Below are 24,249 nucleotides of genomic sequence, written 5' to 3' on the forward strand. Positions count from 1 at the left end.
AAATAATAAAAGCATTTCAAATATGTACTGCTTTTGCTGTATCATATACAGGCTTGGTGAGCAGAAGAGACTTCTTTGAAAACATTAAAAACCTTTATATTCAAAAACTACTGACTGGTACATAGAACTAATAAAAATAATTAAAAAAAACGAAAAATAACTAAATAACTAACTAAAAACATCAAAATGTGAAATTAACTATAAACTAAAACTATTATAGTCAGTTAAAATCTCAACTATATTTAAACACTGCAGGTGATGAACACAAGCACAATTATAGTACAAAAAACTACAAATAGAAGCTACATAAATATTTGTGCAATATGTAAAACCTTAATTGCAAAGCACATAAATTAGACAAGCGATAATTACTTTGAAGCAATGTTGCATTGGTTTGAAATTTTAAAAGTTTAAATTTCACAGATTTTTTTCACAGATCGGTAGAAAGTAGAAGAAAACTATTCTGTCTGGGTCTGGTTATGTCACAAAGTAAAGATGTGAATACAAGGAGAACACACTCACATAGAGAGGATGGGAGCAACGTGATCCAGTGAACCAATGAGAATCCCAATCTCACAGATCGCTGCAGTTAGTAGTAAAGCCCAGGTTGGCTCACCATTAGATTTACTATGACCAAACACCTACCAGTAAGAAATAGGACATGTCAGTCTTCACAGTTTTGTCACTTTGCAAAATCTAATTTCTTTCTTTCTATATATTTTTTGAAAGTAACAATTCAAACACACCTGTGCCTCGGGGCATGTAAATGTGCAATTACCTATTATGAAATTGCAAAAGGAAGCCAGGGCATATTGTTACCTGTAAGAATGGCATGATGCCATCCCGAGCTATAGCCTGAAGGGTCCTGGGAGCACCAGTGAGGCTCTGTAGCCCCGCCCCACAACAAGAGAAAAATGAGCCAATCACAATCATCCATGAAGATGGCCAAGCTAGTGTTGCAACAGCTAGAGTCCCATTAACTGACTCGCCATATCTTTTATGAAAGCAAGCATGCAAAAACAGGAAGAATATATTAAAACCGTGAAAGCAGTTCTTCGCTGAACTGATTTAGCAAGCATTTTTGTAAACCGCTCTTATTGCCAAACAGCACTTACTTGTCTCGCAGTACCACACCTTCAATACATGCTCCGAATAACACCACACAGGAAAGGTCTGTGGAGCGTAATTAAGGTATTCGTCCGACTTGCCAAATAATTCATTATAAAATCATTTACAAAGCAACCTGCTTTAAACATTTTTCGCGGAAAAGGATACAGATGAAGGAGGTGGTTGCAATGGCCATAATGGTACCAGTGGGAATGGACCTCTGAGGGTCTCTAAGATCTCCAGACCTGTTCGACCCAGCCATGATTCCTGTGAAAGGCAGGGAAAAACAGTTCATGTGTTTCTTTTAAAATAATTTTCCCCCAGCAGATAGTTTGAATATCGTTGTTGGTTTTTAAAGAGCGCGTTTAGTGTTTTAGGCATAACGTCTTTCAGTACTTTTACAAAACGTTGCACAGAATCTCTCTTTTGACTTGGGTAACGGTCTTGCCATGGTTTGCAATTCCATCTGAATCGTTCACACAAATCGATCACACTTCTCTCTGTATAAAACCTGATACCAAAAGAACAAAAAGAGCACTCTGTGAAGTAAATGTTTAACCACAGTCCACTGCAGAGGAATCCTAACATTTGTAAGCAAAGAAGGTGAAAAGTCATTTGTAGACATAACAATATCAAAAAAAGTATTATCTATATATATATATACATATACACACACACATGGATGCACAAGTAACATTGTGATGGGTCCACATTTTTGCTACTTTTGGCTTTGCATTATTTTTACATAAACAACTGGAAAGGACACCCTGTAGCTATAAACTAAATTGTCTGTTTCAGAAACCGTCACACCCTACAACCTTATCATCTGCACAGAGAAACTGCCATTTAAAATACACGCATACAGACATACTGAAGGATTGTAAAGATAATTCACTGGAACTTAAGTTTTCATTACATCAAATTTGGAACAAATTTGGAGAGTTTTACTTCTTTATGTGCTTTATGTGCTTATTTGTGCTCAACAGCTGTTTTCATTTATATATTCAGCCAATAGCTCTTGTTAGAGCACTGCCAGTTTTGCTACAATTTCAAGTCAGTTAAAAACAAAAGTGCCTAACCGACACTTTTTTTTATGCAGGCCTTCCAGTCACTTTTCCGTGCTCTACGTGACTGTTAACTGATGCATAGAAAAGATCTGCAACGCCAGTGCAAATACGGAGCTTTAAAATGCCACATTCATTTTAATAATACTGAAATTCAGCAGTCCTGCACTAATTCAACTTTTTGCAGAAAAACAGAAAGTTGGAGGTTTAAAATACCTGTAACTGACGGGAAGTAGATTCCAACAAGAAGTGTGAAGAAGGTAGTGATATCGCTGAGGACATAATTAGTGTACTTGGCGTTATCTGAAGCTGCTTCTGAACTCATCTCCTTCTTCTCTATTATCGTTCTGTATTGTCCATAGTGTCCCCACATGTTTTCTAGGAGAAACATTAACACTCAGTAAAACAATGAGTGACCTAAATTAACGTTTTTTGTGAAAAATGCATCAGGTTATAAAACAAACTATTTCATTTTGCTGGTGTTCCATTAAATTTAAATCCAATGAGATTTGCACAGCGTGGTGTGTCGTTTTATTTATACCTGATATGACGCCACCAAACAAGCCAGGAACAGCTGGAATCTCTGTTAAATTGTTATAGGTGAAGTATTCATCACATGTTGCATTTTCAATGCCACCTTCACAAAAAAGTTTCCATAGCTTGGTGGGGGTTGTTACGTTGTTGATGAGCTCTGTCTTTGCACACTTGTCAAACCAAGATCTTTGCAAGGTGCGGTTGCCTAGCAGGCAAATTCTGTTGGTGTATAAAAGAGACCAGAAATGTAATTGTGTTCAAATAATATGTTCCATCATGTTCAACATATCATAAACATTTAAACATTATAAATTAAACCTAAGCCGAATCCTAAGCTTTAAGCTTGTCTAGACCCATTTAGACAAATAAATAAGTAAAAATGAAGTGTCCAGAAACTTAATGCATTGACAGCCCAGGCCAGACTCCTATACAATTTAATCATATATAATTTGTATATATTTTTGGAATTGACATAGTTAATTGGGTTAATATATAATATAATGTTTTTTTAAGACTAATTCCATGTTCTGTTTCAGACTTGAATGTGAGACATTATATATTTATACACTTGAGCGCAGAATAATGTAAAAAATAACAGCACTACTCACTGAGAATTAGAAGGGTTGAAGGCAGATTGGATGACCCCTGCATAGATGGCCATAATTGACAGCATTACGCAAGACAGGAAGACCAAAGCCAACTTGTTGACATATTTCACTCCAACAAACACCACCAGAGTCATGATAACTAAACAGCATGTCCCATAAAGGCGCATGTTATTTTGCATTTCAGTTGATAGAGCAGCTTCGGGCATTATGTATATCTGTAGCAGGAGAGAAAGGGTTATTGTTATATCATACAGAGGATACATAATAATGTGATTTTTGAGGTCATGTCTAGGGCAATGTAAAGCTAAGTTGATGATAGTATCTGCTGACTCGCGTTAGTTCAGTGCTGACACAAGCTCTTCTATAGTGCTGAATGAGTACTGTTTTTGTTTGCAAGAAATTGTTCATGTTGGTCTGTAAGTTTTGACTCACCAAAAGAATTTCCATGGTTCCTAATATGTACATAGAACCTGCAAATGTGGTGCCCAGGTAGAAACACAGACCCACCGCTCCTCCAAACTCTGGGCCTAATGCTCGGGAGATCATGTAGTATGAACCACCAGCTAGATTGGGATAAGAAGAGAATCAAGTTGACTTCAAACAATTATGGAATATATAAAAGAGTGATATAACAGATTAAAATCCTACCAGGCACTACACCATTAGTCGCAATGGCACTCATTGAAATTGCAGTCAGCATGGTCTAAAGATAAGAAAAAGGCATGTTGCAAAACAGATTTGTTTATTTCTTATTAACAAAATACTAAATATTTGTTAAATATGAGTGGAAAATATATCAAAAATTGGAAGATGGATTTTACACATTAAATGATTTTCTAAAGTTGTATATTACACTGTTTAAAAGGAAACACAAAAATTTTAAATGTAATTTTACTGCAATATTTAATTAAACAAATTATTATTCGTTTTCATTAACAAACAAACTAAAAAAAGTACCAGACTGACTGGTAGTACAAGTGAAGTTCATTCACACTTGACTTGGTTAAAAAAAAAAAAAAAAATCTGTATAGTCAGTATACAAAACAGTTGGCAGAATGTTTGAAGCGCCTATAGTTGTGTAGAATGTCACTGTATGGAATCAAGATTTGTCACTGGAATCCGATAATTATTCGAGCCAAATCCGATAATTATAAGGAAGTGTTGAGTATGACATACTTTTGGCCATGTCAAGATTTTCATTTCTTTGTTTTGACAAAACTGTCAAAACTGACAAAAAGGCATTTTTTTATTAAGCGAATTCTTCATTCAAGTGAAGAAATGGCTTTGTGTGCCTTTGCACACCTGGATACACAAATTCATCGAGGGCAAAAAACGAGTTGGGAGAAAAAAAAAAAAAAACTCACGCAAGAACAGCACATGAAGACGATAGCAAGGGAGTCCACGATTCCCGCTGTACCCACTATCCATGTGAGCCGCAGGAAAAGTATCACACCCAGAATGTTCTGCATGCAGGGCAGGAACACGCCTATAAATGTGCCCATCTGAGGGGCCTTCAAACAGATTGACACATGAAACGAAAACATTTCAGTTATGTAGGACAAACTGAGATGCCAGCAAAATGTCCGCAAAAGCTGTGAGTTGAATGCGTGTTTGAGAGTCTTTAGGAGACTTACATTTACGGTGACCTTCTGTATCCCATCGATACTCTCAGCCTCCTCGTGTTCGATGACCCCCTGGGTTATGTTGGTGTAGTTGGCCAGTTTGTTGAGGAGAGATGACACCATCGGCGTGCTGTCCATCTCATCCTGTGAGTAATGATACAAAACAATACAATATTTATTTATGAAGCACATTTAAAAAACAACCGAAGTTGACCAAAGTGCTGTAGAGAATAGAATAAAAACTCAGAAATAAGATGAATAAAACAAGACCATCAAATTTGAAACACAATTACAAAACAATTGGACCGATGATCTCAATGTTCTAGAAGGGGTGTATGGACCCCTGCTCTGTCAGGTACTGCCAAATTATAGAGGGCTTTATATACAAATAGAAGAATTTTATAATCAGTCCTATATTTGATGAGTAACCAATGCAGGGCTGATAAAATAGGAGTACTCTGCTCATACTTGCGGGTTTCAGAAAGTAATCTAACAGCTGTACTAGCTGTAGACGGGAGAGAGAGGACTGAGAAACACCGTAGTAAAGTGAATTACAACAATCTGTTGTTACAAAAGCATGGATAACAGTTTGGAATTCACTTTGTGATAAGAAGGGTTTTACTTTAGAAAGTTGACGGAGATCAACAGAACAGTACAACAAAACGATTGTAAGCCAACATTGCTGTATGTATTAAAAATTAAATACATACAGCGTTGAATTGTTATTAAAGACACTATATACATAAGATTAAGTATTTTGTTTCAATTTAAAGTTCTTAAACAGTGATAGCTTTAAACAGTTTGTTACCTCATAGAGAGCCATATTCTTGCCATAAATGCTGTCGTCATGATCTGTACTGATTAAGGAGCTGGTTTCTCTGGGTGTCTCGTCTCCTGGAAAATAAGAGAAAATCACGCAGAATCATGTACCCCATTGTTAGAAGACTCATAACAAATGAAAACAAAATATCAGGCATGTTTGATATATCCTGTGGCAGGATGAGCATAGTTTGGGAGTCATTCTGTTAACTTTCAGCTTCTCTAAACAGCAAATCAGGTTGAAAATCTCTGTAAAATGCATTTAGTCTATACGGTCTAAATTTGAGCTTCATCCATTTGTTTTTTGTTGTTGTTGTTAGCCAGTCATGAAGTGTACAAGTACAAATAATCTTAAATTGACGTGTTTGTTCTTGTCTTGGGAACACATTACAAAACCCACATTTTCCACATAACTTTTCATCCTTTATTTTAGTCAAGTACTGTAATTGAAACCTTTCATTTAAATGCTGTTGTCATCTTTAAAATAACCCCAAAAGTGTTTAATGCCAGTATATTGTTTAATATGCTGTGATTGTTTGCATTCACCAAGCCAATATTTGCAGCAAACAAGCATGATATATTTTGCTAAAAAGACATTCGAGAAGGTGAAATACAACAAACAGATCCGGATCTTTTTTTTTGTCTGTTCAGCAGTCACTCAACCTGTGACTCATGATATTGTTTTTGATATGATCTGTGTATTTCTTCATAAATCCTAACAACAGTAGACCTGTGAGCTGTCTTGCTAATGTAAGAAACATATGTTGGTAAAAAAAAGAGAGTGAAAGATTACTAATGTATATATACAGTATATATGTATGTATATGTGTATGGACTGTATATATCGCTCAAAAAAGCATTTTTCCAGTATAATGATCCATATCAATGTGATTCTAACTCACCGAATGTCTCTACATTCAAACCTTCTTCACAGTCTATGCTGAGAGGGAGACCTGAACGTCTCTGGTGGTCTGAGCACATCCTTGATGGTCCTGCTTCACAGTCTATGCTGAGAGGGAGACCTGAACGTCTCTGGTGGTCTGAGCACATCCTTGATGGTCCTGCTTCACAGTCTATGCTGAGAGGGAGACCTGATTTTCTCTGATGATCTGAGAACTTCTCTGATGGTCCTGCTTCACAGTCTATGCTGAGAGGCAGACCTGATTGTCTCTGATGGTCTGAGAACGTCTCTGATGGTCCTTCTTCACAGTCTATGCTGAGAGAGAGACCTGAACGTCTCTGGTAGTCTGAGCACATCCTTGATGGTCCTTCTTCACAGTCTATGCTGAGAGGGAGACCTGAACGTCTCTGATGGTCTGAGCAGATCCTTGATGGTCCTTCTTCACAGTCTATGCTGATAGGGAGACCTGAACGTCTCTGATGGTCTGAGCAGATCCTTGATGGTCCTTCTTCACAGTCTATACTGAGAGGGAGATCTGAACGTCTCTGATGGTCTGAGCACATCCTTGATGGTCCTTCTTCACAGTCCATGCTGAGAGGGAGACTCAGGTGTGAACGTCTCTGAGCAGTAGACACCTTTTTCCTCGTTTGATTAAAAGAGGAGACTCAGCAAATAGTTGAACAGTCTGCTCTAATATCAGTCTGTCTGTTGAACCACAGGACTGCAGCTGATTTCTGTTTTATTCCAGTTCAGTAGTCTTAACTTGGTCTTCTTGACCTAATGCAAGACCAACTTCTTTGTCAAGAAGGATGGTAGTCCGTGTAAAAAAAAGAGCAGCCCGTCTCTGAGTTCCAGCAGTTGTCTAAGTCTCCTACCTCTCATATCTGATTGTCTCTTCTTTTATTCCATTACAAGCTTTATGACAGGTGACATCAGCCTCTCCCTGCTCTCGGGTTTAGTTTTGTCTTCTATAATGTTCAAAAACAACATCTGACTGTTTCTCTTCTGTATTTAAACCCTCACTGACTGAGCGCAAGTCTTGAATAGCTTTTTATCAACTCAAGGAGGGGAGGGGGGATTACAGTTAAGGCTTATTCAAAACCAGTTTGTCGGCCAAAAGAGTATATACACAGAAAGAAAAACTGAAATCCAGTTCATCAGCATGCTAGACCTCATTTGTGTAATTTTAGAAACACTCCAAAGTGAAACTTAAGGTGTGAAATTACTGAAGTGGGTAATATGATTATGATAAATATTTAAAGATTTATTTTTGACTAAATACGAGATGTTTATGAAAATGATAAAAATTTAGTTTAAAGAGATCTAAGACTGCACACATTACTGCATCGAGGTACAGGTATATCGCCGCCGTTTGGCAGACTGAGAAAGTTTATTTTAAAGTTGTATAAGTAAACTGGGAAATATCTATTTCCCTGACCTACCCTGCCATTGGATCTTATTTCGAGTCTCTTTCCGCAGCAAAAACAAAACAATAACTAAGGAGGTTCATAAAAAGGTTTCCAAAAAGCTTTCAAGGTTTCCGAAACATCCTTTTCCTGAGAATTCATTTTGTGTGGCTAGAAGTCGTGTTTATCATCCTGTACACAGCTAATTTTGTATATAAACAATGAAATCTCAAAGGGACTAATTTGTGATGTTTTGGAAAAGCTCAGCTGACATGCTTTTATTGAAAAAAAAAAAAGACCTGATTTTAAAAGTATTACAGATTTGACCAAACATAACTATTTATAATAAATAAATAAATAAATATATATATATATTTTAGTGTAATTCATTCTTTTGACATATTTATGATATATAAAGAGGTCAAGAGGGGTTTTATTCAGAGGCCAAAACTGAAAAAATTATGCAATTTAGTGCAAATGCTATTTATGTGGCCAAAATATGTCTTATGTGACAGCTTGTCATGTACATTAGTTTTGGTTCTAGATCTCCTAATAACACAAGGCTAACAATCAATAAATGATGATTAGACATAGCGATGAATGTTCCCCAAACACTTTATGTAGGCTACCACATAAAATATTTCAACATTTTATAATATACAACATTTCTTATATAAAATTATGTATGGATAATCAAGTAAACCTAAGTTGTTTCAGTACATAAAAAGGCACACAATTTATTCTTATGTTTACTTTATAAAAAGCATTATTTATTTGCTTTTTTCACAAGTTTTTACATTAAAAAGACGATCACCTGAATAGGACATTTGTTTGTATGAACTATCAATCAGTCAGAAAGTTCTGACCTTTTTTTATAGGTAATTCATGTACAGTGTACAGTAGGGCTTTATCTGATGCAGCCTATATAAAATGCCTTTACAGACACGGGAAGGTTTTTTCACAAGCGGTATTTAATCTTAAAAAGGAAACAGCACAATTAAACTTATTTTTGGCACAAAGTTTTAGGCTAGTTAAAAGTAAAAGAACAAATTCCACAATGATGAGCAATAAGCTCTGCCACACACCCCTGTATACACATTAACACACATGAAACAAAACTTTTGGATTATGTAACTCTTATGTGAATGGATAACTATAAACTTTAAGATGATTATGCATGTTCCAATAGTTTGTAAAGTCAAAAAATGAACGAATATCGACGAGCAAGCTGTTGGCACCAGACCACAGCCTCCTCATTTGTTGTAAACATAGATACAAGATGTGACAAGAATTCTTTGGCAACTTCAAATGCCTGTAAAATAAACGGACATCTATCTAGATCTTATTCAGATTGACTCACTCACATGTTGTTCCAAACCTGTGAATTTGTTTCTCCTGCTAAACACGTGCCTTTTTTCTGTGTTCAGAAGAAAAAAGAAATTCATACAGGTTTGAAACTTGAGGGTGAGTAAATGATGACAGAATTTTTTTACATTTTTGGGTGAACAGAGCCTTTAAAGTTAAACGGAATCAGCAAAAGAAAATTCAGAACGTCCAAAACAGAAGAAGACATTGTGCAACTAGACTTTAAGGTTTCTTTTTCATACACAGAAGAGTGAAGCAACATGTTAAGTAATTAATCTAATGAGAAACAGTGAAAGACGTCAGAGTAAAAGAGAAACAGTGAAACAAAGGGGGAAAAAGTGCACCAGGAAACCACCACTTGTTTACACTCCATGGAAAATAATTTCACAAACACATGGCAGTAAACATGGCACACATTTGCTTCTGAGGATGTGCTTACTGTAAACACAAATGCTTTTAAAGAAAACCCAAGCCTTGGACAAGAAGCCATTAAAAGTTCTCCTCTTGTGTTTGCACATGTCCAGGCAGGATCTCTCCCCCCCAGAATGTTCTCACCTGAGCTGGGTCCCGCTGCCGTGCAGGGCTCCTCCTTGTCCTCTTCTTTTACTATGTCTCCATCATAGTCTGGATTTGATATAGGGGTATCCTCTACCGGCACCACTGTGAAGTTGGTGGGCATTTTCCCTCACACCATGTGCTCGGTGTTATATTCCTTGACTCTTTTCTCTCTCACCCCAAGTCTCCTGGGCTCGCCAGAGTTCGAAGTTCTCTGACTTCTTCACAACTGTTGTTCAGACGCGGCAGCCCATGTGATCACTCTCAACCAAATAAGGAGCTGTACCCAACTCCTCCCTTCAGTCCTGAGCCAGAGCTCTGAGCTGGTGCTTCCTGTTTTGGGCTAACTGCTCTTCTCATTGTACCTGTGAATGCTGGGAGGGAGGTGATTGTTTGCCGTGTCAGAGTCATCTGAGACTGCTCAAAGTGATGGGAACAAAAGGCTAAACACAATGTGGCATTCCTCAACCCCAGCCCAATTCCCTGCCCCACCCCCTCCTGACGTTCCTAGCCCCAGAGGAAATGTGTGCTAAATCACTCCATTCAGGAACCATTAGGAACGGAGAGGAATTAAAGCTTAAAATAACTTTTTCTCTGGAAGGGCTGTCACTAAAACGTCAACATGAATGTTTGATGGGAACCATCCTTTTGCACAGACCTCGTCAAATGCCTTTGTTTAAAATATATGCCCAGACAATGAGTTGCTCTGTTTTTTTTGCTTCAAGGGTGTGTGCACATACATACCCTAACATAAGATAGATGCCCACATGTCGCACTTGTCTGTCATGTGAAAGTGGCTGATAAGGGTCTCAAAAATGCAAATTTGCTGAGTTAACAAGAACAACCTGCATAGCAGATATTCAGCAAATAAATTCATTCTCACAAATTGGTAAATATGGAGAAACAGGAGCATTTTTTGTAGTATCACAGTGTTTATGTAAACTTTTTTCTTTTGTGAAAAAAGAAAAAAAGTTTGTTTTTAATTACTTCTTAGGTTGCCCTCTGTGGGTTGAAAGACCACAGTACCAAGTTTTTTTTGCCCACGTGTGATTGACTGTCTGTCTTTAAAAGTCCAGCAGGTGGCAGCCCATACAGTTTTTTTTTTAAACGTACTGCATTTGGGCTCTTGTAGGAGTTTCCAACTGAAGCATGGAATAAAAGCTGCTGAACCTACGTAAGGTGTAAAAGATTATGTTTGGTAAAAATAATCATAAAATACACATACTGTTTGGAGAAATACAACCGATCTAAAAAGCTGGATAAAATATAAACTGGAGATGCATTATTTAATGCAATCTCTCTCTCTCTCTCTCTCTCTCTCTCTCTCTCTCTCTCTCTCTCTCTCTAGCAGTAACCTTCATAACTGCGTAAAAATCACAAAGGTACACAAATTCGGTCAAAACCCAATTTTTTCCTTGTGTTTTTAAAAACATTTTTAATGATGTATAAAAGAGACAGTTGGTGTGAAACAAAACATAGTCTTAAAAAGAAAGTAGGCTATATTATGCAGTTAGGATGTTAAAAGTGGTCGTGATAGTCCTATAATAACTTAATAATTAATAATAATACTGATTTATACAATAACAATTGTGCTTCATTTTTTTTGCAGTAATAGGCCTATATACATAATTGCTCTAAAGTGACCCTTTTATGGCTTTTAAAATGTTCTTATTTTGGTTTTGGGAGTCCCCAACAACAGGTTGACATGCATGCGAGGTCACAAACGCTTTCACTGTCTTACAGTTTTCTTAGTGACTTCCAAATAATTCACTCAATGATTCATTTGTCCAAACCTCTCATTTGCAGGACACTAATCTTTGATAAATTGATTTAATTCCCATTTCCTAATGAAAGCAGTGTTTGTGAGTGCAGTGCAGCTTTGTGCACTGCCTTTACAGGAGAAACAGATGTTTTTCTGCCTCAAAAGTGGCACCTAGTGGCAAAGATTTAATTTGCATTTTCATTTCAAGATGGTGGGTGTCATATGCTAATGTTTCCTGTTGACGTCAACATAAAAAGGATTGGGATTTCAATTATTCAGTCTACTCTTTTCTGAGAGACAATAACTTTATACATGGTGCAATCAGATTTAAAACTTTGCAGGATGTTTTCATTCACTTAGAGTTACACACTGCATGAAATATAATTTAAAAAAAAAAAATCCATAATGGGGGCAATTAACAAAAAGGATTTCATGTTGACTATAACTCCGGTCCAGGGGACCCAATGCGATGCACATTTAACGTCTGTCCTATTTGACACACTTGGTTAAGTTTATGAAGCTGATGTTCTGGATCAGGTGCCCAGGACTGGAGTTAAGAACCACTGTTTTAGAGTATCAGTATCCACATAAACATTTGTTCATTTAAAACGACTCAAGAAATCTCCAGTACCCTCTTGGACCCCCAGAGAACCAAACAAAAATCAACTTATGCCATAACATCTTTATATTTAAATTGCTACATACTTGTTTTAGGTTTAAATAAAGAAAGGTCATTTGCAAATACATGGAAATCATCTGGAGGTTACTCTATCCATGTTATCCAAATATATTACGAGTTTTGCTCTTTTCTTGGCTTTTCTTCTAGCACTGTATTATAGTTTGCGCTCGATCTCGGTCTGACTTACCATGTTAAATCGGATTTGTGCTCGCTGAAGAGTGGCACACTGAGAGGTAACATCAGGATGAGTGAATCGTGCGATCCTCCACACCCTTGACTCCTTCCCCCTCCCCAACTATCCTCTCCAATCTATACACTACTACTCAATCTTATTTTTAAGGGCTCCCAAACACGGAGGGTGGCTGTTTTACAGCGTGTATGAGCAAGTGATTGAGTGGACTGGGACAGAAAGTTGATTTGCATCCATTTGCAAAAAAAAGGAAGCAGGTGACGTGAGGTAATTGGACAGACAGATGATTTACCGAGCGCGAGGATGCGCGCGCTGACAATTTCAAGGCGTAATTACTGTGAGACTTTAAAGAGGCGCGCGCTCGTGTTGCTTTTATGTCGATGAGGTGTAAATGCAAAGCTTGTGTGCATGTGTGAGCCCAGGCGGAGCAGTCAATATAGCTCTCTTCTTGAAAATAAACACGAGCTCGGGCGGAACTTGCAGAACTTTTTTGCCCCACTAAAGTAGGACATAATGCCTGTTCGACGGGGACACGTTGCGCCTCAGAACACCTTCCTGGACACCATCATTCGGAAATTCGAGGGGCAAAGTAAGTGAATGACTGTTTGATTAAATGAACATTGTATGTGTTGCTAAGAAGATGGTGGTGATGGTTATTGTTCACAATTTTAATAATTTCACTATCGTTATTCGTTTTTTATACTTTTAAGAGGATGATGACGATGATGCTGACATATTTTGAGTAATTTCACTATGTAATATAGTATCTAAAATTCAGATATAGTATCTAAAACAGAATATGGACATTATTTAAAAAAAAGATCTAAATGAACAGAATTTTGATGTAAATGTATTCACAAAAGACACACACACACACACACACACACACACACACACACACACACACACACACATATATATATATAAATGTGTTATGCGTTTGTGTCTAACAACTGTGACTCAATAATTACAATTTTATCAGAATTTATTATTAAAATGTATAACATTTTATTTCATATTACTGTAAGTTTCTTTTAACATAGGTATAAAAAAACATGCTTTCATTCACAATTGGAGCTTGTTTTTTGGTTCTACATGACTGTTGTATTTTATGTCATCTGAGTATGTCTTACCTCAACAGATCGTAAATTCATCATCGCCAATGCTCGAGTTGAAAACTGCGCCATTATCTTCTGCAATGATGGTTTTTGTGGCATGTGCGGCTACACGCGAGCAGAGGTCATGCAGAAGCCTTGTACCTGCAGTTTTCTGTATGGACCACATACTGGACGGCCAGCGGTGGCCCAGATGGCCAAAGCTTTACTGGGCTCTGAGGAAAGGAAAGTTGAGATCTCCTTATATAGGAAAGATGGTAAGTGTCTGGGGTGATTCTCAAATTTGTATATATATTAATTTTGAAGATGTCATTACAGTGACACGTGACGAATATGACCATAAGCAATTTCATGCACTTGCATTCATTTGATAAAAGTTGGACAGTGATTTGCAACATTGTACACATTGTATTTCTTTGGACCCACTGATGCTTACTCCCTAAACATTATGCTATTCCTTTTCTGCTGAATCCTTCTGGTGACATTTGATGTGTCCCTTGATGATTGATTTTAGATTTTAGCCTCTCTTGTGGCAGTCTCTCTTACCCATGCCATCCTTTATTATGGATACTCAGCTGAAAGATGAGGATTACAGTACAAGGGCTATTCTAATTATTTCTATTTCTGTCCTTTTCTATTTAAAGATAGCATTTCTGGATGATGCATTGATTTCCAGGACAGCTGGGAGTTTGAGAATAGGAACAATAGTCATAGAAGACATAATTGCAAAGGACAATTTCTCACTATCCAGATCAATTCCCAGTGCTATATGGTAGTAATCCAAATGGTTGCATAAGGGCGTCATAACATTGTGTCCTCTAGTGGTGCTCAGGACAGAGGACAATGCATACAGTGCGGATTTGAGTCTACGATACTAACAAGTCAGCAACTTATCAACATCCATGAGAGACCAGAAATGCTCCTGTATGACTATTTTAAAGGGAAGAGTATGCTAACATGTTAACAGAGCCGATAAACATACACATAATCCATCCTAGGGTTTAGACAGCATGTCCGCGCATAGAGTATTTTTCCACTGATCTGGATGTTAGGAATACTTCTCAGTGTGACCCCTTGTAACCTAACCACCCTAAATTTCTCAGGTGTGCTCAGGCTACATTTATTCATTACGAAATATGAGACCTCTCCGTTTTCTGACTTCCTTACGCAGTCGTCTACATTTCAATACAGTATGTCACTGGTGACAATATAGTTTAGGATATATTTGTACAATCGTGGTTAAGTATTGACTTCTGTAGGTATTGTGTCACTGTAGCCTACATGTCAAATCCATCACCTTATGTCTATCAGGATCATCATTGGACGGCATGTTCAGTATGTGTATCAGAATACAAATATAAATATAAGCTATTGTTGGTGTTCGGATGCCATGTTTGAAAGTTTAAGCGTGTTTTATGAAGGAGGTGTAAAATGCATTATGTGAAATCCTTGTACATTTCCAGTACAGACAAGGTTGATGGAGGTTACCAGAGCTTTATCATTATAGGTATTTTTCAGCTATGTTTGTTTGTTTAGATTTGTGCTAAGGCGTATGGACGTATTTGACAGCGCATAAAAAGTAAAAGTATTAATGTATGCTGCAGAAATGTAAAAAGCTTGCTTTTAAATTATATCATAAATATATTAATGTAGTTACATTTTACTGTTTTGAGCCCCTAAACCTACTTAAAAGAAGGCAGATAAGTTCAGAATAAATCATTTTAGTTATATCTTCTAAATTAAATTAAGGTATTTTTGTCACACAGAGCTAAATGATTTTATAATTGACCTAAAAACCAGGAATATAAGCCAGTAACATAGTGAATTGATTTTATGATTTTAGGGTGCATTTTAATCGAAATAAAAATCAAATGATTCAGTAATAATTAAATGTTGGCAGAATTGTTTTTCAAATTTTGACTGGCATAAAGTGCAAAGCCGTAAAAGCATTGAATGTGGCAACAGAAATCAGAGAGACCAGAATTGTTATAATGTTCAAGCTGATAAATGCAAATGTGATGGCATTCAGGATATTTAATACAATTTATAGATTTAAACACAATGGAATCAGTTTATTATGTCCACAAATGAAATCTCGGTGAACTTAAATTAGTAGATTTGTAAACATTTGTACGTCTCCAAAGTTGTTCATACATAAAATATTTACATTTTATGAAAATGTACTTTCAATGTCTATGCAAATGTACGAAAATGTGTGTCAGTAGCACACTTTACATATAAATACATGTGATTACTGATGAAATCGTGTTGCATTTGCCAGTGTGTTTATGGGCCTTTCCTATTTGTCAGTGGGATGCCTTGCCACCCATAAAAATACAATCATAAATTTAATTTCTAATTGACCTCAGTAAAGTACGGCAAAAGATATTTCATACAAATTATACACAAAGAAAATTGGGAACAGCCTTCAACATTCAGGGTAAATGATATTGGAAGAGATGTGCGTTCTTGTGCATCAATCCCAAAAGAACCCTAAAAATGACTGAGCGTTAATCAGTAGCAGGACTTTGCACCGAGTTTTTTTAGTTAATCTAAACCATAAATACACCTAAGATGTGTTATAAATGTGTAGATGGCTATAGTCCAGAGGGTCATTTATTACTGAAAACAAATGTGAGGTAATGAAGGTGTCATGGTCAGTAATAACGTCCTGCAGTCTGGAGAGGACTACTGGAAGTTTCTGCACAAATTACCTGCTGGAAGGACACACAAAAAGCTCCTCTGAGGGAACTTTGAAGGATAATGATGCTTCAGCGAAATACTGCAATACACGGCAAGGCCATGGGGTGTATTTAAAACCTTCTAGGGATGTACAAAAATCTATTTCTGATTAGAAAACTTGTATAATCAGCATAAATAATTTTGTTTTATGGACCTAAAGAAATAGTATCTTCTCATTATGTTACCCAGTGCATCAATGCCCGTTTTCCTGTAAAAGTGAAGATCCTTGCCTCTTAAGAGAGTCCTTGGGAAGGACTTTGAAAGCAATGCGTGGAACTAATGGTGGTTGCACCACTAATCCTCCAACACAAAAGAGCAATTCCAATTAGTGATGTCCAACCCTCTTGAAAGCCTGTTGGTCCTTTGAGATTTATCTGAGAAAATGATTGTGAATTGAATAAAGCATAGGAGATGATCACTTAATGATGACCCCTGAGGCAGATTATTCTCTCGCAGTAAATGATCTGGGGATGACTTTTAATAGGATCTACCCATTTCAAAACTTGCTACATTTTTTTCTTTACCTTAATGAGATAAAACAAAGCCTCATTAGTTTGAGCTTTATATTTGATGAAAATAACGATATTATTCCTTTCTTTTTAAAGAATACTTCACCCAAACTGAAAGGTCTGTCGTTTGTTGCTTGCCTTCATGCAACTCATGTTATTCAAAGTGGAAACTGCTCCTTACCATAATGAAAACTTGTTCCTTGCATAATCTACTGCAAGACTTAAGAAAATTCTTTGTCCTTTTTTTGAAGCTTCAAAAAAAGGACAAAAAGCATGAGTCTATGAAACCTATTTATTTTCATTAAAGGAATAGTTTACCCTAAACTGAAAAAGCTCATAATATACTTGAACTCACCTATATCGTGAATGGCCCGAGGGTGTTTCTCTTAATTAGCACAGATTTGTAGGAATTTAGCAATACATTGGATAACCAATGGATAATTTGCAGCGAATGGGTGCCAAACAGCTCATTGAAACATGACATGTAACCCAATCCATTAACTAAAATTCCAGTTGTTCTAGTAGTGTCTTGTAAAATGGGAAATTGGGTTTCTGTGAAACTTCAGACAATTTATTCCAGCTAAAATATCAATTCATAATATATCTTTTTCCAGTAACAAGTCATATTGTCTAAATCAGATGAGAAATATGCACAAATCAAGCACAAGTGAACACAAAGCAAGTGATGTAATGCTAAATTTCAGTTCTGTACACATATTACTACTTATAATGACGGATGAAATTGGCTAATTGAACAATTGTGCCAACACACACACACACACACACACACACACCGACACACACTGGACAGCCCATTTGGACTATGCGCCATTTTCCCATCATTAAAATAGCGATTTGGACATGCCCTGAGTGCACCTGCGCCGTAAATAGTTAAAATAGGGCCCAAAGACTCTAAATATTGTAACATGAAAAATATTTTTCACCTGTCTTCTCTAGACTGTCTTATAAGTATGAATTGCTTTTTAATTTGTATTTTTTGTATAGCAATACAGAAATGATATATAGGCACTGAATAATGAAAAATCCTAAAACATGACCCAATTATGAGCGTAACAAGGAAGGATCCAATGGAAGACCTCTGATCAACAGATAAGACAGAGGATGACCCTGCTCATCAGTCTTCATATTCTGGTAATGGCCTCCTCAGCTATAATTAGACAGAGTAATGTCTGAAACCATCTCTGGGAGTTAATTATTTAAATGTCCGTTCTTCATCCCTGAACTCACAGGAGAGTCTAGTCAGAAAGCCCTCCTCAGCGTTCATCAGAGTTACTTACTACTCAGATGCTGATAGACCTTATGGATTTATCCGTTTGTATGTTGTTAACCTGTTCTGGAGAAGGTACAACCATTGGACCAATGTTAGAGTCAAACTTGATGAATACTTTGCAAGTGACAGAAAGTGATCAAATACATTTAATCATTTAATTATCTGCTTTTACAAACATCTTATACTCCAATTGTTCAATGTTTAGTAATTATATCTTTATTTTTCTCCTAAAGAACACTGTGTTTAAACCTTTCTCTTGTCCACTGACTTACTGACTGTAGTGTGTTTATTTTATTGCATGCCCAAGGTTCAAAATTTGTTTCACTTTTGAGGTATTTTCAGAGTGTAACAAGAACCCCAGCAGGCTTGTAGGTGGTGTTTTCCTAAGAGGAGTCACAAATACACCAGCAGTTCAGCTCATACCTCAGGCTATTATCTAAATTTGCATGCTATTTGTTTTATGATATTCAAATCCTATACGAGTAAATCGAGAGGATAGCAGGCACAAGCTTTCTTTTTGTTACTGCAGCAGGTATTCTCAAGAATAAAAACTTGGCCACCATGCAAACAGCAACGTTAAAGTTACAGTAAATTATAAGTTATATGTATGCAATTCATTCACATAGTTATGTACATCGCTCAGCCGTTGTGTATTTATAAGTAGAAGTATTCTAGCTGATTTCATGGTGCTTTTTGTAGTATTTATTGTTCCGTATTTAATCCATTCTGTAGAATTTCTTCAGTTACATTTTGTTTATTTTGGCTGCTTTCAGAAACAAATAAACTGTAAAAAAAAACGTTGTTTTAACACATTTTTTCAAGCTTCAAATTATCAGTGGTTGCTCACATATACGTATTTTGTATGACATTATGAAACTTTGTATGAAATTCATAGACCTGTGAAATGTCGCATATGCTAATACAAATTTTTACAGAATATGAAAAACTGAGGATCAAATAACAATTACTCTTAAACAATATAACAATATTATAGAAAAATATTGAAATGTTACTTGGTTGCCTTTTTGTTTTTTTAGTGTAATCAGCTTGAATTTACTTAGCATTAATTTAAGTGACAACTGAAATATTTTAGTTGACTAAACTAAATATTTTGAGTCGGGCGGGGTGACAAAGTATTTTAAGTTGAAACAACAATTTGTTTTACAGTGTACTAGAGGGTGACCAATGCTGTAAGTAACATTTCAATATTTTTCTGTATTATTGTTATATTGTTTATTTTAAGAGTAATTGTTATTTGATCCACAGTTTGCATATTCTGTATTGCATATGTTCACAGGTCAATGAATTTCATACAAAATACGTATGCATAACCAACCACTGATAGTTTCAACCTGTAGAAGAAGGAATAAAGAAGGGAGGGGCTTGGTGTTATAATTTTTTTACTCTGATTTGAAGCTTAAAAAATTGTAAATAGTTCTTGAGTTTGATTTTTAGTGGATCCTGACAAATAGAAAGTTACCCTGCAAATGTATGAGAATGGAAAGAAATTTTAAAATGAAATATTGAAAAAAATATTATATCATTATCTTGCATATAGTCTTTCGGTATATAAAATTGATTTAACATAATAGCTATGGTACACTTAAAAAAATAAAGGTACTTTATTGGCATCAATGGTTCAGTTAAGCACTGTTAAATCATATAGAAACAAATGCACATATTTGTGATAGTGGAAAAAGATTGATCAGAATGTTCAAAAATAATCTTCTAATAACTGTTCGCTCAAAGACTCATTTTGGGGATCCCAAAACGACTCTACTATGGTACAATAAAAATCCAGTTGTTGGAAGCTTTATTTTTTATAGTAAAAATGAATGATATGAAAATAAAGATGTATATGAGTAAATAGAGAACTTGTTTTCTTGGATGTACTGAAGCAACTTGCATGAAACCTGCAGTTCAGTAAGTGAATCATATGTTAATTCACTAGCAGTAATGATTAACTGACATGAAACTTCATTTTACAAAGTGAGTCATATGTTGACTCAGTGTTCACTCTGACTGAATCAGAGTTCATCCACTAGATTCTTTAGACTGAATCAAACTACTCCTGGTTTTTACAATATTTAAATATATTCTGTCTGTTTTGAAAATGTAGGAATGACTGAAAATTCCTTGCTAATCTGCAAATGAGAAACCTTAGTTATGAATCAAGGTAATAAAAAACGATTTTTAAATGGATCAATTAGTATTCTTATGCTATAACCACAACTTCCATGAAAAACTTCTTGTTTTCAAATTGTACTGGTTGGTTTTCCGGAATATTTAGCTGAAACCACAGGATGATATTGATACAGTGTGTCTAAACCTAACAAGAGGATGTGGTGGAGAGGAGGAAGAGAAAGATGAGGGGGTGTGTCAGGCTTTAGAGCCACTAAATCCCATTATTAATTTCAGTTTTCTATGGTGCTTATGTTCTTATGAAAACAATACAATTTCCTCTGGTGGCATTAACCTCCCTCGCCCTAATAGCTGCCTCTGTCCTTGGTACTGAAAAAGTCCAAATGCGATTTAGTTTGTAAGGTTTGCGAATGAAAGCTTGCCTTTTTCATGGATGTAAACACACATACCTTGACATTTGCAAATAAGGCTGTGAGATTCCATTGGGAATGTGTTGCGGGCATCTCCAAAAAGGCTTGGTTTTACATATTAGATTGCCAGTGGCCAAGCAACAACTTTTTTGTTTTTCACTCGCTGTGTTATTTCTTCAGAAATGTTGATATAAAATGCCTTTATGGAGCAATTAACGTATAATAACACGTAAGCATTTCTGCTCACCTGTATTGTTCTGATACCTTATACCCTCTAAAGATTATGACGCAGAAGGTGCCGGTGTTTTGCAGCAGATGGTTATGCTCTTCGTGACTGTGTTTTACAAAAGCAGATGCTGCTGGTATGAATGAAATGATTTACAGAGGAATAGAGGAGTATGTTTCACTCTATAATCCCTGAGAGATGGCATCATGTTCCCGGTTCCATTGTTGTCCTGTCTGCCCTTGAGTTCATCTCACTGTGAAACACTCCTGGCCATCAATACTGGCCCATCAGACTGGCACAGAGAGGGGCTGATTGGTTTGGCATTGTGAGAAAGCAGGAACCGCGGTGCCAATGTGGGACGGCTATCAGTTGCCACAGTGAACAGTCGGGGCTCAGGACATCTGCCAAGCTGGTTAACCTTAACACAGACCTTTGCAGCACTCATTGATTGTGGTAGCATTTGAGGTGGACAGGTTGTAAATAATAATAAATCCACTTAAATACTTAAATCCTGTCTGTTTCAATGATGTGTTCACAGTGTAATGGGGATCTTTTGTTGGAGGCTGCCCTCTAGTGGTGACAGAAATGAATTAAGAGATGTCGAGTGACCGTTATTGTGAAGGTTTTATTGTTACCCTTTTTCGCAGGTGTGTGTTTGCCGTGCTTTGTTGATGTGGTTCCAGTTAAGAATGAGGATGGTTTGGTCATCATGTTCATCCTGAATTTTGAGCTGGCAGATGAACAGGACAGACCCCTCGAAAGCTCACCGGGCAGAGAGATCAACCACAAACACATCCCGTGGCTCTCTAAAGGTACTCAGATGGGACTGACAGATTTGGTTCATTACAGTACAATTAGTTTAGTTCTGGTGTTGGTTCCTCACATTTGTAAACATATCTGTTAATTGTAATTATAGTCAATGTAAAATGTATTGTCATTATAAAAGAACTTCATTATTGTTTATTTAAATCTAACAAGCAGGCTCTAACCAAAATTAACATTTATTTTCTTATAATTTCCACATAGGAGTGTTGTTTCGAAACAAAATGAAATATATAGGCTAAAATGAGTTGAAAAATATCTGAAAAATATCAGACATTGGCAAAAATATCAGACATTGGCAAAATACAAATTTGTGCATCCCTACTTACTACCTCATTTTATTTCTCTATCTTTCGTTCTGTTTATCGTTGTCTGTTTATTTTATTTCATAATTCAGAATGACTGGCTCTTACATAAAAGTTGAGTAATTTCTGTTACACGAGTTGTGCAATGACATTGTTAAATGCTTTTTAACTGAATGCTATTTATTGGTAGACTTGGTTTTAAAGATCTGAATAGATCTGAATGATCGGTTTTATGCTTTTAGAGTCAATGCTTCACTAACAAAGCATCTATAATGGAATATCCAATCGGGATTCCAATGAGTTACCATCACTGTGTTTGAATAATATATTGCAGCAACGACCTAACAAAGACCCGACTTCCTTATTCATAGGCATTTCCTCAGCAAGAAGACGGCGTCTCAGGCTGCCCCTGCCTTTGCTGCGCTCTTTAAGTGGCAGCAAACAGTCTGTGAATGACGATTCTGAAAGAGGCTACATGCAGCCGATGCCCCATATGGGCCATGAGTCAGTAGCCCTGGACAAACTGCTCTCCCTGCCTGAGCGCTCTGCACTGGGAGGATCTCAGCTGTTTTTATGGGAAGATAAGGCACAGAATGAACCTGAAAGTGAGCCAAGGCCATCAGAAGCGTCCCCTCCCCTGCCTCAGGCCTTCTCTCAGTCCTCCCCTCGTCTGCACAACCTCACCTCAGAGGCATCTCCTTCCAGCTGCAGCATGGCACACAGCCGCTCCTGCGAGAGCCTATGTGGCATGCGGCCCTCACCCTCCACCAATGACTTCAACTGGGACAGAAAGCTGCCGGTCAGACCCAGCAGCACAGGTAATGACACAACCACTTCTGTTCTAACTTGTGTTACACCCACGTGGATGGCAATTCAGTAAACAGTCGAATGGTCACTTTGCAAAAAACGTGACCACTTAACAGTCGCAGCTGACCAATCAGAATGAAGTACTCCAGAGACAAGTGTGATAATTGAAAACAATGACAAAGTAATAGGTGATGAAATCTTTGGATCTTTGTTTTGTTATCTTCTAGGTGCCATGCACCGCAAAGCCAGCTTGCAGAATGCGACTTCTGACACAGATCTCATTCGGCTCCGGACCGCAGCTCAGGGCCCCCGAATATCACACACCTTAATAGATATGAAGTCAGACCCCTTAATCGCTGTTCCACCGGGTGAGATTGACATCATCGCCCCCTGCAAACTAATAGATCGGACCCACAACGTGACAGAGAAAGTCACACAGGTGAGGCTGAAAATCTTTTCTGAGGAAAAAAGTATTGTGTGTGTGGGTGTATGTGTGTGTGTGTGTGTGTGTGTGTGTTTAATTGAAAATATGGTTCAATGACAGAACTGCTCCAATGCTCCAAAAATAAAGATTTGGAATGTCAACTAAAATGAATGAATGAATAAATAAACACACACACAACAACTACCTTACTTACTATCAATAAGCAGCAAATTAAAACTTTTAATAGTGTTAATAGTAAATACATTTAGTTGTGAATACTTGTTCCTAATCTAAAGTGTCAGCTAAGATTTTTTTAAGAAATTAAATTTATTTCAGCAAAGATGAAGTATTGTAAAAAATTTAGCAAGCATAATGTTTTCAACACTGATAATGATAATAAACAATTCCACATATTGTAATGATTTCTGAAAAACCCCCATCACTATTAGCAATTATTTTAAATTGTCACAATATTTCCTAATAATACTGTTTCAAATAAAAATGCAGTCATGATGAGAATGAGAATAATATATATATGCATACATAAATACAAATATTTAATAACCACTGACACTGCATAGGTCACTGTTATTTCACCCTCCCTTATATGACCGAGGAGATTATGCAGTGGTTTTAGCAGTTTTTTATCCAGTTGGTGGCGGTAAAAATCATCTTTTATGTAATGCATATGGATGTAGCACTGGTCTTTTAGGTTTTAGTTAATGCGCATGCAGTTTGTGCAGTCTTTTACAACTATCCCAATGGAATATCTTATACCTGGGGTTAATGCAGCATCCTAGTCAGGGTCATATAGGCTGAACAGACACTTGCCCTCCATGAAGGG

The 24,249-nt window shown here is 36.7% G+C and overlaps 2 protein-coding genes across 5 annotated transcripts in view; one reads left to right on the forward strand and one right to left on the reverse strand.

Annotated features, from left to right (window-relative positions):
* Positions 1-10,330, reverse strand: part of slc12a7a (solute carrier family 12 member 7a) — a 20,806-nt gene extending 10,476 nt beyond the window's left edge. The window contains exons 1-13 of one of the 4 annotated variants that reach the window (XM_043261904.1): positions 9,982-10,330; positions 5,744-5,829; positions 4,948-5,079; positions 4,678-4,824; positions 3,962-4,016; positions 3,746-3,876; positions 3,314-3,528; positions 2,713-2,924; positions 2,388-2,549; positions 1,276-1,374; positions 1,116-1,173; positions 820-994; positions 523-641 (exon numbers count right to left, since the gene is read on the reverse strand). In XM_043261904.1, coding sequence (XP_043117839.1) covers positions 523-641; positions 820-994; positions 1,116-1,173; positions 1,276-1,374; positions 2,388-2,549; positions 2,713-2,924; positions 3,314-3,528; positions 3,746-3,876; positions 3,962-4,016; positions 4,678-4,824; positions 4,948-5,079; positions 5,744-5,829; positions 9,982-10,105 — 1,715 coding nt within the window. In that variant the 5' untranslated portion in view covers positions 10,106-10,330. The remainder of the gene's footprint in view (positions 1-522; positions 642-819; positions 995-1,115; positions 1,174-1,275; positions 1,375-2,387; positions 2,550-2,712; positions 2,925-3,313; positions 3,529-3,745; positions 3,877-3,961; positions 4,017-4,677; positions 4,825-4,947; positions 5,080-5,743; positions 5,830-9,981) is intronic. The other 3 variants (XM_043261896.1, XM_043261925.1, XM_043261914.1) reach the window with 3 other exon arrangements.
* Positions 10,331-12,840: 2,510 nt separating this feature from the next.
* kcnh2a (potassium voltage-gated channel, subfamily H (eag-related), member 2a) overlaps positions 12,841-24,249 on the forward strand; it is a 34,475-nt gene continuing 23,066 nt past the window's right edge. The window contains exons 1-5 of the mRNA XM_043256326.1: positions 12,841-13,201; positions 13,754-13,984; positions 21,695-21,859; positions 22,546-22,992; positions 23,209-23,420. Coding sequence (XP_043112261.1) covers positions 13,126-13,201; positions 13,754-13,984; positions 21,695-21,859; positions 22,546-22,992; positions 23,209-23,420 — 1,131 coding nt within the window. The 5' untranslated portion in view covers positions 12,841-13,125. The remainder of the gene's footprint in view (positions 13,202-13,753; positions 13,985-21,694; positions 21,860-22,545; positions 22,993-23,208; positions 23,421-24,249) is intronic.

Source organism: Puntigrus tetrazona, chromosome 2 (assembly GCF_018831695.1).
Source record: "Puntigrus tetrazona isolate hp1 chromosome 2, ASM1883169v1, whole genome shotgun sequence".
Lineage (NCBI taxonomy): Eukaryota > Metazoa > Chordata > Actinopteri > Cypriniformes > Cyprinidae > Puntigrus > Puntigrus tetrazona.